This window comes from Lissotriton helveticus, chromosome 8, assembly GCF_964261635.1.
Source record: "Lissotriton helveticus chromosome 8, aLisHel1.1, whole genome shotgun sequence".
Lineage (NCBI taxonomy): Eukaryota > Metazoa > Chordata > Amphibia > Caudata > Salamandridae > Lissotriton > Lissotriton helveticus.
Genome location: NC_136069.1, coordinates 1,172,099,160 through 1,172,117,065, shown reverse-complemented (window position 1 = coordinate 1,172,117,065; position 17,906 = coordinate 1,172,099,160). Strand labels below are relative to the sequence as shown.

Below are 17,906 nucleotides of genomic sequence, written 5' to 3'. Positions count from 1 at the left end.
TTTTTTGTGCACTATGTTATTCATTAGTGCAGCACTATGCGAGTTTTGTACTGCAAATGTTTTGCAACATGAGTTAAGGTGTCTGTAGTCCAAAACAAGACGATATGAATTGTCTGGCTTGGAGACAGGAAACAAAGGGTTGTTCATTTGTGAGGTGCAAGTTTCAATCACCCCCTGGTATTCAAGTTGATCTAGGATCTCTTTTACCTGTTTTTTAGCTTCTTGCTTAATCGGGTACTGCCTCTGTGCAGTAGGTTGTGATTTTAACTGGATTTTGTGAGGAGGAGAGTCCTCATCCCATCCCACATGATTTTTATATAAGGCAGGGGCTTGAGCTACTGCCCACTTTCTTGCAAGTGTATATTTTTTATGAATTGGAATATGATTTGAGAAGGCAGGCATAATTATTTCCTCGCCATGAGGGCACTCCCTGACAAACTCTGGTGGCCAGTCTCTTTCAGCTAGAAGGATGTCATAGCCCTTGGAGAGATTATCCCAAAATAGACCCCTTATTTTTCCAGTCTTATCCCCCTCTATACGCAATGTTATTTCATATATTTTATGAGGTTTGCTAACTCTGGTATCTGCAGTTTCCACCTGAATGTATTCATTCGTGTCCACTGTCTCCAGATGATTCATAAGGACTTTGCGAGCTATGCTCACTTCTGCTGCGCTGTCTAGCATTGTCTGAGCCCACTCTCCGTTTTTCAGCTGTGTCCTCAGTATTCTCGGCATTGTTGATTACTTTAATACTGGCTACCTTCTTTTTTGGAAATTGTAATTTTTTATTCAGATGAGCAGGTTCTTTGTCTTTGGACTTGACGTGCTCTTCCCTGTGTTCTGATCGTCCTCTTCTTTCCGATTTCTGCGAGGAAGTCTGAAAAGATTGAGAGGGACGTGTATCAATATCTTGATATCTATCAGGTTTTTTTTATATTATCCCTATTTCTAAGGTTGTATTTTTTCACAGAGGGCTCCCTTTGGGGAGACTTGCATCCTTGATCAGGAGATCTTTCTCTCCGCCGAGGAGACCTTCCTCTGGACTGGAATCTTTTTTCTTTAGGATTGGATTGTTTATTTCCATCCCAGCTCTTTTTTTGAGTGTTTAAATTATTTTTAATAAATACCTTTTCAGGACTTTCAACTAGTTGGGGTTTCACTGGTATTCCACCCAAACTATCTCTTCCTAGTTCTTCATAGGATTTTTCTATGATTCTGGCAATTTCAGATGGTTGGTCTGCTATATTTGTCTCTTTTAACCTCTGGCGAATCGCCACATTTGCTGCTTCTCCCTTTATGTTGGCTAATAATATTGCCGAGACCTGCTTGAAATCTTTCAGTAATTTCATACCGAGAGTTAAAGCGGGTTATGGACCGTATTCATCTTGAATCTGTTTTAGCACATCTGGTATTACTGACATGGATGGTACACCATGTGTTTTTGTGTAAATGGAAGCAAAGACTGTTCCCCAAGTGTCACAGTCCTCCACATGTGGTGTGATTCCCATTGGAAGACAGATAGTCAGAATCCTATGTTTCTCAACAGGGGTGGTATCTGGAAACACCGCCTCTATTTGAGTGATTTTTTGTGCTAGCCAGAAAGGAATTTGTTCCCGTTTTGCGGGTACTTTACCTAGACAGGACTGTATGTTCTGAGGTGTAATTTTATTTGTGTTCCCCTGATGAGTGGTCAGCTGTGGAATTTTAATTGCTGGTTGGACTGTTGAAGTCCGCATTACATATTGGAATAATTGTCTATGTATTTTTATTAATTGTTTTAGCTGTGCTAAAAGATCTGGTGCAGGCATTTCTTCAATGTCTGGATGTGGTGTGTATCCGGCTAGGACCGGCCACGTTGCTCCTGGTCTACCTAGTGGACCGAGCCTGGTGATGTGATTATTATGTTTTAGGGCGCCATTAAACAAGAGCAGGTGCTCTTGGAATTTGAGTGGTATTTCCACCTCCTCGAAAGGAGTGTACTCATTAGGAGGTTCCTCTATTTTGTAATAGTGGAAGTCCTTTGTTACAGCGTTTGCTGCTGGAAAGTTTATCCATGAATAGAATACCTCTGTCTGCCGATATTCGTGTGCCTCAATTACGAATATGACTGTACCACCTCTTGGTGTCAGTCCATTTTCTATAAGTTTTAACATTATAGATTTTCTTATGTTGACCGGGATTAGTATTATATCCGGGTCATTTTGTAGCAGAGTATTGTCAGCTGCTAGGAGTTCAGTTGCTATTCTAGCTGTCTCCCTTTCTTCTTCAGTTTCTGACATACTATTGTCAAGAAGATTATTTTATTTATTTGCAGATCAGGTTTCTATGGAAACAAAGATTAGATGCACACTATTTTGGAACAGTGTATCCTTCAACGTTGAGTAAACCAAGAACCATACATAGGAGTCTCCTCCTGCGAGGTTTGGCGGATATGACCTTTCACCCACTCCAGACGTCTTTGGAGTATTATGGGAAAAAGGGGTCTGTGTGAAAAAGCACGACTGAGTTACTCTAATGTCTTGCGTTAGTTTTATCGCCTATCCAAACCGTTGGGCGCCATGTAGTGTAGTTCCTATTATCCCAATAGGCTCTGCGCATTGGAATAATATCTTCAATAGTATAGACCTAGGGCAGAGGTTAACTAGGTCTTCTACCGACGATATTAGACTTAAAGTTTTGTGTTTGCCAGCTAGCTCACAGTTCACTAGAAACTTTCTCGAATAGGCAAGGAGGATTTTAACCTCCCTGGATAGACAAGAAGGGATTTAGTTTCTGACAACCATAGAACATGACAACTTTGCCCTCCCCTAATCAAGAGTGTATCTCTAGAGTCGTGTGAAAACAAAAGACAACTTATTTTACTCAGTCAGTTCAGTGCATTCTTAGTTTCACCAGATTGTAGAGAAAAGGAAGAGACGGGCGTGTTCAATAAAAGATGTTATTTATTGATCAGTCTCTTTTCTCATACAAGAGAAATGAATCGCTATTATTGCAATACTTATAGTTAAGTAAAGTGCATACAGTAAAGACAGAATTATAAAATAATACTGTAAAAGCATTGATATGGTTTCTGAGCCATATGATACTTTAAAATGGATAAAATAGATACATACATATATACATTTGACTAATCGTACTCAACTGGTGCTTCTAACCACGCCTACCCCAGTGTACCTGACCTAAGCCTAATACGTGGGCGGGAGTAGATAAGTAGCAGTTTAAGTTAAGTTTGTTTTGCCAAGGGACTGACTCAAGAATTCTCTGCAAGGGGTTATTCAGTTCTGTACCTGAGATCTAGAATGGTTGAGGGCTGGTATCTCTTATCCCAGGTCTTGATATTCCAGCTGCCTGCGAGGGCTGCTTGGAAGCGCCGGAGCTGGATTTCTCAGCAGGAGAAAGGCAGCGTCTCGTTCTCAGCGCGTCAGGAAGGAGGGGCAGCGCCTGTGGGCTTCGCTCTCTGCTGGGCTCCTCGGCACGTCTCGCTGCTCCAATCTCGTCACCACCGCATGTGTTTGCTTAAGGCAATGTCGGTAATATTTATACCTGAAAGGTGCCGAGATTGACGTAAGGATGGACATATATACGTCAATAAGGATGTCATATGAACGGGTTCGTTCGCACATTCTTTCACTGAAGTTCTCGGTGAAATCAAAACAATGGCTATGGGAATTTCCCAGGTCGCTGTAGGTTTGATTTGTTTTGAGAACTCCGTATGCCTTATCAGGGGCTGGAGGAATATCGCTTGTTTAATTAGATGGCACGCGTTATGACCTAATCAGATAACGTGCTTCTGTGCCGTGGTGTGGCTTAATCAGATAACGGTTTTTGCACCGTTGGATGGCTGCTAGTTAATTATTAACCAAACCAGGGTTAGGAATAGGGGAATCGATACAGTACCTATAGGAATACATCACAATCGCACACAGCACTCTATTAACATTTCACTGGTTCCTTTTGCACATTACAGATAGTGACACGTTTACACCTTGATATGATTGTCTTACTTTAAAAGGGTGTTTCCAATGTGAATTGTTAAACAAGAAATTGCACATCTGCTCTCGTAGAAATAGATTCCATATCACTGATTCTTGTAAATGATAGCTGTCAATTTATTGGAACAACTTTATGTGAATATTCACTACAAGAGAGAACGAATGTACAAATATGCAGGTTTGAAAATCTATGCATGTGCCCTGTAGAGTTAAAAATAGGATGAAATGGTTTCTAACCAAACACATCTCACATCTTTTTCAGAGATACTAAACCCACCATCCAACATTACAGTGGATCTTAAGGAACAGAATCTAGTGGTGCGGTGGGAAAAACCTCGAACAAGTTATTATGCTGAAGATCACTGCTTTAAATATGAGATTTCCATAATGGAAAAGGTAAAAGTGAAATACAATCAAATTGTGCACATCTGTTGTAGGGTTCGCGTTTAACCTCTGATGGATACAAGCTGGACAGATTCACAGTAAATAGACATGCCATGTTAAATTGTGAAATGGCCCGTCTGAGAGATGCATTTTTGTCTTACATTGTGCTGTCTGTCTGGAGAGGAGATCAACATTTTCAATCCTCTGAACTGAGTGCTTCTTTGGATTGTTTTCCTAAGTGGTCTGAACGTGAAGTTCTTGGACTGAGATGTCAGACTGGGCTTCACTCTCTCCACAACACTGAAGGCAGGCCTACCTCATTTAGAGGTGAGTGGACCTCACTTATGTCAGCGAATGAGCCTACTCCAGCTCCACCGCTGACATACTCCTTCGATGGTCGATGGATGGTCCAACGGAATATGGACCTTCGAGGGTTCACATATATGGCTGTCCGCCGGATTTAGAGTGGATGGTGCTATATGTTTTTTGTTTTTTTTTGCTGTTCGTCATCACCCGGTAAAATTGGGCGGTGAGGGACAGAAAATAGGAAATGATTACCCCCCCACACAATGGGAAGCAAATCCCATGGTGTGGGGGCCATTAGTTTTATGTTTTCCAAAAACAGTGCTTTAGGAGTTGCTTTTGAAAAAAAAAAAAAAACTAAACGTTGTAAAAGTTGACAGCCGTCATGTTGGTTTGGTTGAAAAGTTTTGTTTTTACAAATATTTAAGTTGTCATTTTAAGTTTCATGCTTATGTTTATGTTTTGCACATATATTTATAATGTTTTATTCATTTATTTTTTTAAGTATTTTTGCATTGATATTAAGGTTTTCACATTTATACATTTTTTGTGTTGAGAATTACAATTTTACTTTTAATAATTACTTTATATTTAGTTCCATTAATTAATATATTCTGACTGAAATGATTTTAAAGTCTTAAACTTTTTGTGCTGCTGGTCAGTTTAGATTGAGAATATTAATTGTCATCCCTCTAAAGTTCGACATTTACCTTACTGTTGCTTAGGTTGGGCTGGGAATAGTAAATCCATAACCCACCTAAATCCAGCCCTACTGTTGCTTGATTTGGAGTAGAAATAGTAAATCTGGCCTCTCCAAAACAGAACACTTTTGCTACTCTTTCTCAGGTTAGATTGGGAATAGTACATTTGATTCTTATTGATGTACATGTTTTTATTTAAATTTGTGTTTGAGTGGGGTTATACAGTTATGTTTTTTTGTTTACATGTATTTTTATTGACTATTAGATTGGAGTTAAAATGTTAACAACTGCCCCCTCGTATCTAGGCTGCATTTAATTATATTAAAGTCTGTTGGATTTTTTTTATAGTCATATTTGTGAATAGTTTTATTTTCACCATCATAATTAGAATCTTTATTGTTCAAAAAATGCCATAAAAGCTCACATACATACAGCTCAGTTAAAAATCTTTAAGATCAATAGAAAAGTCGTTAAAACACTAATAAAAAGACCATTTATGGGGGGCGTGGCCTGGTGGTCCAACATGGCGGACACACCTTAGCGAGGCTCCCGTAGCCCTTACTGAATACTCCATTAATCCTGCCACATCGGCCCGTCTTTTATTAAATAAGACTCGGCAGCTCCTGGTGCTGTCTCACTGCAGCCATTTGGAGTTTCTAACAGGTGAGCGACATACAGCCGGCGACCTGTGGGGCTCCAGTGTGGCGAGGACGACATGCTGAAGAGGGAAACGCGTTGCCGGCAGGACCTGGCAGTCGCCCAGCGGGTAGTCCAGGTGGCACCATGTGCCCAAGAGCTGAGGCTATCTGTTGCGGCTTCTGGAGATGTGGGCCCCGCGGCCCACATTAATACCTCTACTGAGGTCTCGGTGGGCGTGTCAAGCCATGGCGTGGGAGTGGTTTGGCCACCCTGGGACCTGCATTGCAGTGGGCAGTGGACTCGCTCTTCCCTGGCCGCTGCGCCAAGTGGCTGAGTCATTTGCTGCAGCGTGATTGTGGCCGGGGAAACCCGCGTGGTAGTTGGAGGTGCACTCTACGCCCCGGGGGTGAAGCTATCCGCTGCAGTGTTGGTGCCGTGGGGCTGCGGCCTACCTTGGCACCTTCCACCGAAGTGGAGTCGGCCGCCTTGGAGCCAGCTTTGCGGTGGGCGACAAAGGTGATTCCTTCTGGACGTTGCTTCACGGTCAGTGGACCGGTTGATGGGGCGGCCCTGAATACTGATGACCCTTAAGGCCTCTGCAGCTGTGTCAGGCTGCGGCGCCCCCATCCTGTGTCCTGCGTGGTTTAGGGGGTTCTGGAGGGAGCCCTGCCTGCAACTCTGATGCTGGCCTGCAGTGGTGGGACTTCTAATGGGGGAACCTGGGCCGGACTCGCATGGATCGGTGTAGCCTAGCAGCTAATTGATCAAGGGCTGGGGGTTAAGGTGTACTGTTTCACCCCTCTAACCCAGCTCCCTCTTCACAGCATCACATCGGTGTGGGAGGGCTGCGTTTCTGCAGCCCTGCCTGGCTTGGGGGATCCCTTGTGGAGGATGAAACCTGGGCCTCTGAAGATATGAACCTCCCTAAAGCTATCCTTTGATAACCCATGGCTGTACTTATTGACCCTCTCGCTGGGGCAGTGAAGGCATGGGGATGTGTGATGGTACCCGCTAAGGGGGTTGGGGGGTACCTGGCTCACCTAAGCGGTCGGACTATGTTTCGGTGCGGCATGTGGGTGCAGTACCCTCGTGCAGCTGCTGTCCCCTGCCACCCTATTGGACTGATCGGGCTGGAGGTATCGGCCCTCAGAGGTCAAGAGGTACTAGACTGTGCTCGGATACACATCTGTGTAGTGTAGTTCCTATATTCCCAATAGGCTCTGCGCATTGGAATAATTTATCCTATAGATGTGACGTAGGACTTATGTCTACTAGGTCTCTATCGAATATATTAGACTTAATTGTGAGTGCCAGCTAGCTCAGAGGTCACTAGAAACTTTCTCGAATAAACAAGAAGGGATTAGTTTCTGACAACCGCATAAACATGACAACTTTGTTTCCCCAAGATAAAACTGATCTTCAGAGTCATGGAAACAATGATAGATATTTCACTCAGTCAATCGTGCATGCTTCGTTTCACCAGAGGTGCATAGAAATAGAGAGACGGGCGTTTTCAATAAAAAGTATTTATTGAACAGTCTTCTTTCTCATGCGGAAGAAATTAACTGCTAGAATCGTAAAACTGGCTGTAAAGTATAATGCGTACAGCAAGAAGAGTATTATAAAATAATACTGTAAAAGCATGGTATGGTTTCTAAGCCATAAAATACATACATTAATAAATAAAGACTAAAAGTACTCAACTGGTGCTTCTAAAATACGCCTACCCCGGTGTACCTAACCTAAGTCTAGAATGAGGGAAGAAGTAAGTGTGGTGTAGCATAAGTTAGTATTCTTTTTGCCAAGAATCTATCCAAGATTTCTCTTAGGGTCTAATCAGCTCCGTACCTTGTTTAGAATGAAGGAGGTCTGGTATCTCTCTGTCTCAGGACTCGATTTCCCAACACCCCGCAAGGGGAGCATGGAAACACTGGAGCTGGATTTCTCGGCAAGAGAAAAGACAGCGTCTCTCTCAGTGCGTCTGCTGGAGGGTCGGCTTCCTTCGGCACTTGCTGCAGCAGGATGCGTCGGGCAAGTAGATAGTTGAACTGCTCCAAACCACTGTGTGTTTGCTTGGGCAAGTGTGGGCATATTTAGACCTTGAAGGTGCCGAGTTTGATGTACAGTTGGACATAATAACGTCATCAAAGAGTCTCAGTTCTTTGAAAACTCCATGAGTTCTTGGACAAATCAATATTCAAGCAAGGGGAAGTCCCTAACTGCTGAAGCCGAGTTTTCCAAGAAATCGTTGTGGATTTTCGGAACTAGTGGAAGTAGCCATGCCATATTTGGACTGCATGAGCTATGTCTAAATATGGTTATGATTTCTATGCCTATATAAGGATATGGTGATTTATACCTATATAAGGGCATGAATTGGGAAAATTACACTAGGTTCCTAAAATGCTGTACAACACCCACTCCACTTTATTATGTTCAACATTACTACATTTAAGCACTAAAACATATCTAAAGCTGTGTCTACTATCCCACCCAAAAATACATAAAATGCATTTGAAAATGGTCGTACACATAAAATGAACATTTGTACAGTACGCATTTAAAAGCAATGATTTCATTGTAAGCATATAGTATGACATTTGAAATGCTAACCAAATCAATCACGAAATTACATTTATGAAATGACTCTTGGTTACAGAAGAAAAATTCGAGACCATTTTAGCAGAATATATAAACTGTTTTGGTATGTAGATAAGGTCAATATTGTTTCTCAGGAAGTATTCAAAGAATTCTTGTTCTCTAAGAATAGTTCTACTTTAAGCAGATTACTATGTGCCAAAGTTCAGTTTTGGAAAAAGTCAAATCAAATCGTAGAAAATAGAGTTCCAAAGTTTTTGAAGGTTTGTTTTTGAAAAGCGAAGGTCGAATTCAGAGTTCATAGAACGCTGTGTGCTAATTAAAAAAATTATTCTCGTTGTCTGGAGAAAACATGAAACCTTCTAAGCTAGCAAAGAAATCGTCTACCACAGTAGGTGAAAGTTGAACCACTTCATTAAGTAGATCAATTGTACACAGATGAGAAGCTTCGCCGTCAGCGTCAGGCGCATTAGCAATGTTCGCAGTAGATGGTACCTGTGTGCCTGTTGGTCCACGTATCTCACCCTCAGCTGGAATTTGCCGGTGAGACCTCAATGAATGCCGTCATCAGGATTGGTAGCCGTTGGGGGCAACACAAAGCATGAGCCGTTACCGAACCAAGCAAAGTATCAACATCCGTTGGCAGTGCTGATGGAAATGTCAGACAGATATCTAACACACATTCCTCTCCACAAAGCAGGCATCGTAGGACAGGTAAGATGCAATCTTGCCAGATTGGTCTGAACAAAAGGAACCATGTGGTATTCAGAGCTCTCAAACAAGCCAAGCCAAGAATCTGTGTTATGCGTTCACGAAACTGCATTGCCAGAAGAGCGTTCTCCATCGTAATCTGGGTATCGCTGGTGATTGGACTTGCCATATCGGAGCAGAAGGAACAAAAATAGTATCCCTCGTACGAGTCCCAAGACGAGAGGCAGGCCGCCGAACACAGAGTGCATGAAGTTTAGAAAAATGCCTAGCACTGCTTCAAAGGGTGCTAACAGTCCCGAAAAAATCGTCTTAAATACATGTACAATACCACTGGTATCAGACATGTTGAAGATACGACCTAACATTTCTGTGAAATGTATTGTGCTGTTTGTCGATAATAGGGCATGTATCTCTGCAGAGAACCCTGCAACTTGCAGATCATACGTCTCTTTGGACGAGGTCAGTGGCACATTTTTTTGTAAAAAAATGGCTTTCATTCTGCTTAAAGTATCAATTCGTATAGAAGAGATGATCAGTGAAGGTCCTAGCGGCGACTCCCCGTCTGTCTTAGTTTTAGTAAACAATACTTTCATACAACAAGTGACCCTGGCTGACACACTAACGAGATAGGCTTCCTGGCATCATTCCACAACAGCTGTGATCATTCAACATTATGTAGCTCCCATTGGAAAGCTGCCTAAAAACTGGATCTATCACTGCTGCCGGGGAACCCTGCAGGTGGCATGATAAGTTGTTTGAAGAACCATCGCAGGCTCCATGCAAAATAATGCCCTGACATAGAAGTGTACCGCTCAGTGTAGTTTTGCATTTCTTACCACTAAGAAATACCTCCTTTTCCCAACTCCAACATTTGTGTGTGTATGATAAATCACAGGTCGACTTTATGCACTCTTTACCCAACCTTTCATACAGGCCTGCTGGTATGTATTTCAAGCAATACTGAAACTGGAAAATCGTCACTGGTATCGTGATGGTGCCATGTATTATCCATTCAACGGCTGGTTTCTCAGAAACGGTTAATGGTAATCTTTCCAGTTTTTTTATGCTCAGCACCATATAGTCTGCTCCCCTCTGTGCCAAAGAGATTTGTTTATCTGTAAGGTGAAATCCAGTAAACAATGACGTGGTGTTCATTAGACGCCAAGGCACATAGCCTGAACAAAGGTTTTGTAACGTCCAGCCTAGCAGCATTACAGAACGTAATTGAAACTGTCCATGTTGTAACATGAGCAAGTCCTGTTCCATTATGTCTATGGCAGAGGATACAATGCTGTCCAAAAAATACATTCTGGATGACAGAGTTGTTAAACTATTGTCAACTACAGAGAGAGCTTTCTCTAAATTAATACAATCAATTTCTCGTATTCGTTCTGCAGTTTCCATTTGCGTGACTTTCCATGCTTCATTATAAGCAGCGTATATACCGGCGTATATGAAACGTTTATGACGTGGTTTAAGAGGCCCTTGTAAGAAGTCTCTCAAATCAACGACATCTTTAAGTAAAGTTAAGTGATGTTTTATATCCGTAAGTGTGGATTTTTGCAGCCACTCAAGGCATAGTTTTCCTACACTGTAAGTTGTTATTATCCCTGGATGTTGTCTCTGGACATATCTTGGATCTGGCCTAGTTACCGTAAACCCTTGTGTCTTGTTCAGGAATCTATCTTGACCGTTATTCGTGTCTGTGGGCCAGATTAACCATTTTTTTCCAATCAGGATTAGTTCTGTTCTGTTGTAAAATATAGTTTACATCTACCTCCTCATCTGTAGTTCCATTACTATCAGGTGTGGGATTAGGTATGGACGGTTTGTTTAAATCTTTTATCTTAGCCAGGCCAAGACAAGATGTCTGTTGAACAGGGGAAACATCCTTTACAACGCAACTTTTACCACGCAGTGCCTTTACGACGCAATTTTTACAACGCAAACCATTACAACGCATTGCGCTGGGGGCGCTCTAGGATAGGGAATAGGTTTAATTTACTATCCAACACCTTCCCTACTATCCACAGGGACTGGAGTTGGAATAGTAAATTAAACTATTCACTATCCAGCGCCCCAAAGCACTATGCGTTGTAAAGGCATGCGTTGTAAAAACAGCGTTGTAAAGGCATGCGTGGTAAAAGCATGCGTTGTAATGTCATACATCCATTGAACAGTGTCATTTAAAAATATTATTTGTTCTGGGATGATGCAGGCTCTGAATAAGGCTTCTAAACCTTGCACCTGCCAGTCTTTTGTACCCCAGACAGTTTTTGTCTCAATGTTGTCTTTCCAGAAGTCGAAACCTAATGTAGACAGCTGAGCATAAAAGGCTGCAGAATAAATTTGCTTAGTATAAGTCAACATACTTTTCATTCCTGTCTTATTAACATTTTTAAAGTAAAATGTTTCTGGATTTGTGACAATAAAACCTGAGAAGTAAGGACATTTTTCATAAAATGTTTTTGAGCTACCCTTTGGTGGCGTTGGACAATGTTCCCATTAATTATAAGTTAAAACATTTCCAGGGTTTGCAGATTTGTGCAAAAAATGATGACCAAAATTATTAATTCAATACATTTCTTCTAATCTGAGGAACCTTCTAAGTATTTATGTTTTGCAAATTTTGCTGACATTTCCAAGTCTGCCATCATGTTATTAACAGTCTCAAAGTCCCAATCATCAGAAAATGTGCTGGGTGAAACAAAGTGACTCAAGGAAACCTTAAACTGGTGTAGAATCTTCAACAGCGCCACCGGACCATAAATGTCATAATCAGTTCTGTCCCATGCTATACCACCAGGTAGGGGAATGGCTGTGATGTTTACTGATGACAGGTCTCTTTGTTCACGATGAGATGATTTGTGTGGCTTCAGGAGCAAGTTGATGTTCTTACTTGCTGTGTCCATTTTACTATATTTTCCATCTATCAGCTCTCCCAAACATAAAACAAGAATGAGCCAAAGTAGGAGAACAAGTACACCTAACACAATCCAAAATTCAACCCATGGTGAAACCAGATATGTATTTTTAAGTTGATGAAAGAGTTCTGTTATTTTTTCTTTGAAAGTTTTATTTGCTGGCGTCGTTTCAGGCTCACTGGGATCCTCAGAAAACGTATCAAAGTTGATGAAATAGCCAGAGGCAGTTCTGTCAGTTGTTGGTATTGCATCCGGATTATTTGAAATCGCTGGAGCTGCTTGGTCCCTTGACATATTAGTATAGTCAGATGCTATATCATTGTAGACTGGAGTTTCTTGACGAACTGTTATTTGGGTTTCAAGAGGCACAAGTTCCATGGCTTTGTTGCATAGTCCTTCTTTTCTTACTGCAGATTCTTCAAATGTGATGAGTCTCTCAGTTTGAACCTCTTGGATTGTAGCAAGATTTGATCTTCTCCTACATCTTTGGAGTCCACTGGGCCTACTACTTATTATTGGCAACATTATGTGGGTTTACCAGGTCGATGGACACAACCCTTTTCTCCTTTCTTCCAGCAAGGGGCGGCAGTAGCACTGACCTTGTTCCGTGGATTGCTAAGACAGGTACTGGTTTTCTGTAAGAAGGCCCAAATTCCTTCTTATCCGCGATCTTTTCTCTGACTAGAGCCCCAATCTTTGGAATCCAGACAGGTCTTGCTGGGACAGGTGTTTTTTCTTCAGTGGTCGTTGGCTTCTGTAATGTGTTGCTTAGACTTCATGTTTCATTGAAGTCCTGCAAAACAGCCAAACGGTCTTTGATATCAAAGGGTTTTTGTTCCACCACTGAAGTGTGACGATCAAGATCCTAGATAAGCATTCTAGTACCAAAAAGTATTTCATATGGAGTGATTCCACCCAGAGAACTACTTGGCAGATTGTTAAGACTACGTGGGACACTTATCAGATGTTTGACCCACCTGTCACCCGAGCCTAATACCCTAGCCGTTATAGATTGCTTTATGTCACTTTTTTTCTTTCCACTACAGAATTTCCCTCAGGATGGAATGGACTCAAAAATCGCAATTCAACATCCATGCTGGCCATGGTCTCTTTGTAAGCTCGAGAGCTAAACGCAGGACCCTGGTCGGAGTGTAGCGTTCCGATTGCGTATGTGCCGATAAAGACTCGCAAATCTTTCAGTTCGGGTGTCAGCCGAGCGCTGAGGCCACATCCAAATGAATCTTGAGCATGAATCCACTGCGACCATGATATATTTATAGTTGCCATCCCTCTGTAAGGGACCACAGTGGTCCAGGTAAACGCACGCCAGTGGTTTATCTGAAATAAGAAGGGGAGTCTGTGCAGGACGTTTCACAGTTGAAACTTTCATTCTCTGGCAGATTTCACATTCCAAAACATAGTTTTGGGTCTGTTTCCTCATGCGTGGCCACCAATATCGCTGTTTTAATAATGACACTGTGGCGGAAACACCTGCATGTGTAGAGGCAAGCCCTTCATGTGCTGTTAAGATTAGTCCTAATCTATGTTCCATGTTTGGAATTACTCTATCCCCCACTCCAGGGCTTCGAGCAAAAGGAACATTATTTGCATCAGTTATATAGGAGTACTTGAGTGGAAAGCCTTTCGGTAACGTTTTACCACTGTCTTTATTGGAAGCGGTGACAGCCTGCATTATTTTGTTGTCTGTTTTTGTTTTTGAACGAGTGATTGCAGCTACGGAAGCCATTTGCACAGCTGTCTTCGCGGCTTCATCAGCCAATGAATTCCCTGCAACGTAAACGTCATCACGCTGATGACTCAGTGTATGGATCACGTGAGTCTTTTGTAGTTCTTTCTGTAATAGAACTACTTGTTCCCAAAGCAATTTATGCTTGATTGTGCCACCTTTTGCATCTTTGAAACCATTCTGAACCCAGTTCTGCAAGTATTCATTGTAAGATTGGACGCAGTAATATGAATCGCACACTATGAGTGTGGGGAATTCGCGATCGGTATTCTCCAGCGCCATCTTGAAAGCCTGTAGTCTAGCTCGCTGAGCTATACAGTCTCCTAGAGATTGAGTTTTTGTGACCATAGGTCTAATTTTTACCATCGCGCCAGCTACCTTTAACAATCGCGCACGCAGCACTTCAGGCTTGTTTACCCCCAATTGCGGGCTGTGCTGATCCGTCTGTGTATATTATACATCCGTAATTTTCTAGAGGCAGAATCTCAGTGGGGGGAGGACATTCTTGTTCGTATTGGAGAAATTCTTGTTTTGGTTTCCTCGGTCTCGTTACTATGCGGACCTACGTGCCACTTCACCGTCTCTAGACCTCTTCGGGGCAACACTGCAGTTCGCTGACATTTTCGCGACGTGGCTTACTTTTTTCACCATCCGGACATCGGATTTTTAACCAAAACTATTTGTGCTGCTTACATTTTTTCTATAGGGCCTCAACTTCACAGTGTTTAGGTCACACCATTTATCTACTGAGCCTGTCATCCATCGTGGTTTAGAACGTGTGACAGGGCATACTGGTCTTGGCGTCACAGACAATTTTTCCAAGCTATCTCAGTGGATTTCAATGACCTTGGATTTCCTTATTTTCCTGCTCGTCTGTAATCCATATTGTTATGATCCTACATTATATTCCATCTTATACCTAACTAGGCTGGATGCACCCTGCCAGCTTTTCGCCTATATAGCCTTGAGAAAGTCACGGTACTGATCAATAGTACTGACGAAACACGTGTCGGCTGTTTCTTGTGAACTCTACTTTTATGATGGATCTTCAAATAAAGAAAATGAAAATATGAACTTTTTGCTCTTTTGTCCAGTCCAAATGTGAATACTACAGGATACTTATAGTTTGATTGTTGCTCAATTACAACATGACTTATTAGTCACTTATGCCTACATATGCTTTAGGAATGTGCTCTCTTTGACCCCTCTTTTGTAGCCATATAAGTGCCAATCTTCGATTGGCAGTAGTCTCTCTTGGTAGTGAGTGACAGCGGGACTATGTAGCACTCTGTCTTAAAAAACTTAGGATTCCATTACTAATCCAGTACTATTGTCTATTTAAAATAATCTGTGCAAGTGTGGTTTTTTTCCATTCTGGAAGCACCACTACCGATCTCCTGTGTTATAAGGGTCAAAAACGTATTCAGCGTCTGTTGCAGCAAGAGAATTAACCCATTGTATCCATCTCGGATGTAAAGTTTTTCCATTTGGAATGCTCGCTTTTGTCACTGCCTCTAAGACAGGTACAGGCGTAATGACTTTTATGTGTTTACCCTGCGCGAGGGCTCTTGCCTTTGCTACTGCAGTTTGAACCGCTGTCAGAATTTTCTCTGTAGAAGTGAATTTCATTTCAGCTTGTGTGTACAAGTGTGATTTGTAAGCTATTGGTACCTTTTCACCTTCATTAAAGGTTAGGTGTGTGAATCCGCATCTTCCTGGAATGATTCAGATTACAAGGTTGCGTACGTTTACGTTTGTCCATAAATGTGTTGTTGCTAACAAGTCTGTTTGCATTGAACGCAAAATGTCTGTGTGTTTTTGAGTCCAATTAGTTGATTTGAAATCAGGTTTGATTAATTCGCAGAGAAGTTTAACCCTTTCTGCGTAATTTAGAATGTAAGTTCTTCCGAAATTCAGGAAACCTAGAATTACCTAAGTTTTTCAGCGATTTTGGAGGTTGGAGCAGCGCACACTTTCCAAAAAAGTTGGCTGCCAGGCTTTTGCCTTCACTTGAGAGTTCGTATCCTAAGAATAGGACGTTGAGGTGGGCAATTCGTGATTTCTTAAAATTGAATTTGAACCCTTCAGATGCGATGCCTAGTATTATGGTGTTCAATCTGTTCAAGTGCCTGTCCAAATCATCGTCTGTTAGATAGATGTCATGACATAAGATAATGCCTCATCATCATACGTTTGTAGTAATTCTGTTACTCTGGCTGAAAAAAAAACAGGACTATTCTTGAATCCCTGAGGGAGACGACAAAAATGACGCTGTGTCCCCATAATTGAGAAAGCGGTCAAATACCTGCTTTGTGGTGCAATGTTTTGACAGAAGAAACTGTTAGAAATATCTAATGTGGTTTTATATTTTTTGCGCACAATGTTATTCATCAGTGCTGCACTGTGTGCATTTTGTAACAAAGGATTGTTCATGGACGAGGTGCATGTTTCAATCACCCCTTGGTATTCAAGTTGATCTAAGATCTCCCTGACCTGTTTTGTAGCTTCTTGCTTAACTGGATACTGCCTCTGGGCAGTAGGTTGAATTTTTAACTGGATCTTATGGTGAGGAGAGTCCTCATCCCATCCCACATGATTTTTATATAATGCTGGAGCCTGGGTGACAGCCCATTTTCTGGCATAGGTGTACTTTTTATGAATAGGAATATGATTGGAGAAGGCTGGCATAATGATGTCTTGGCCATGTGGCCACTCCCTGACAAATTCAGGTGGCCAGTCTTTTTCAGTCAGAAGGATGTCATAACCCTCTGATAGATTCTCCCAAAAGAGTGCTTTTATTTTTCTACTTATGTCCCCCTCTATCCGGAGTGTTACTTCATATAACTTATGGGGTACACTAACCCTGGTATCGGCAGTTTCAACTTGAATGTATTCATTCAGGTCCACTGTCTCCAGATGATCCTTCAGGATCCTGCGAGCTTTGGTAACTTCTGCTCCGCTGTCCAGCATTGTCTGGGCCCACTCCCCGTTCTTGAGTTCTGTCCTGAAGATCCTCAGCATGTCTGATTTTAAGACTTGCTACCTTCTTTTTGGTGAATTGACTTTTCTTATTTTTTGGAACGTGTTGGTCGTCTTTGGACTTCAGGCGTTCTTCCTTGTGTTCTGATCCTCCTCTTCTTCCGGATTTCTGCGAGGAAGTCTGAAAGGTACGAGAGGAACGAGTATCAGTATCTTGATATCTATCAGGTTTTCTCAAATTATCCCTATTTCTGAGGTTATATCTCTTTTCAGAGTACTCCTTTTGAGGAGACCTACCTCTGGATTGAGAACGCTTATCTTTAGGAAGTGTCGGTTTGGTGTTTTCCCACTTCTTTTTAGGAGTAGTGAGAGTGTTTTTAATATAAACTTTTTCAGGATTTTCTGTTAGTTTGGGTTTTACTGGTTTCCCACCCAAACTATCTCTACCTAGTTCGTCATAGGATTTTTCAATAATTCTTGCTAATTCATATGGTTGCTCAGTTATATCAAGTTCTTTTAGTTTTTGGCGGATTGCCACGGATGCTGCTTCACCTTTAATATTAGCTAATATTATAGCTGAGACCTGTCTGAAAACCTTCAGTAATTTCATACCTAGATTGAAAGCAGGCTCTGCCCCGTATTCATTTTGAATCTGTTTCAGGACGTCTGGTATTACCGCCATAGACGGAACACTATGATGTATTTTTTAACCGCCGGAAGACGCCGACAGCCATCTTTTGCTTCGGCGCCCGTTGATTAAATAAGCGGCCGCATTTTGACTGGCGTATTTTGAGTCTTTTCCCATGGCATTGAACCATAGAAAACGAGGCTGTGTGTGAGCATATCAGCTTGTAATCAGCGCATGTTTCCGCTTGACTTGTCGAAACAATCTAAGTCATTTATAATTATATGGGTGACTGTATTGAAA

At 41.8% G+C, this 17,906-nt stretch overlaps 1 protein-coding gene across 2 annotated transcripts in view; it reads left to right on the top strand.

Annotated features, from left to right (window-relative positions):
• LOC144773202 (granulocyte-macrophage colony-stimulating factor receptor subunit alpha-like) overlaps positions 1–17,906 on the top strand; it is a 372,152-nt gene that overhangs the window by 234,900 nt on the left and 119,346 nt on the right. For both annotated transcript variants that reach the window (XM_078658090.1, XM_078658091.1), the window contains one exon: positions 4,255–4,388. In XM_078658090.1, the coding sequence (XP_078514216.1) occupies positions 4,255–4,388 (134 nt within the window). The remainder of the gene's footprint in view (positions 1–4,254; positions 4,389–17,906) is intronic.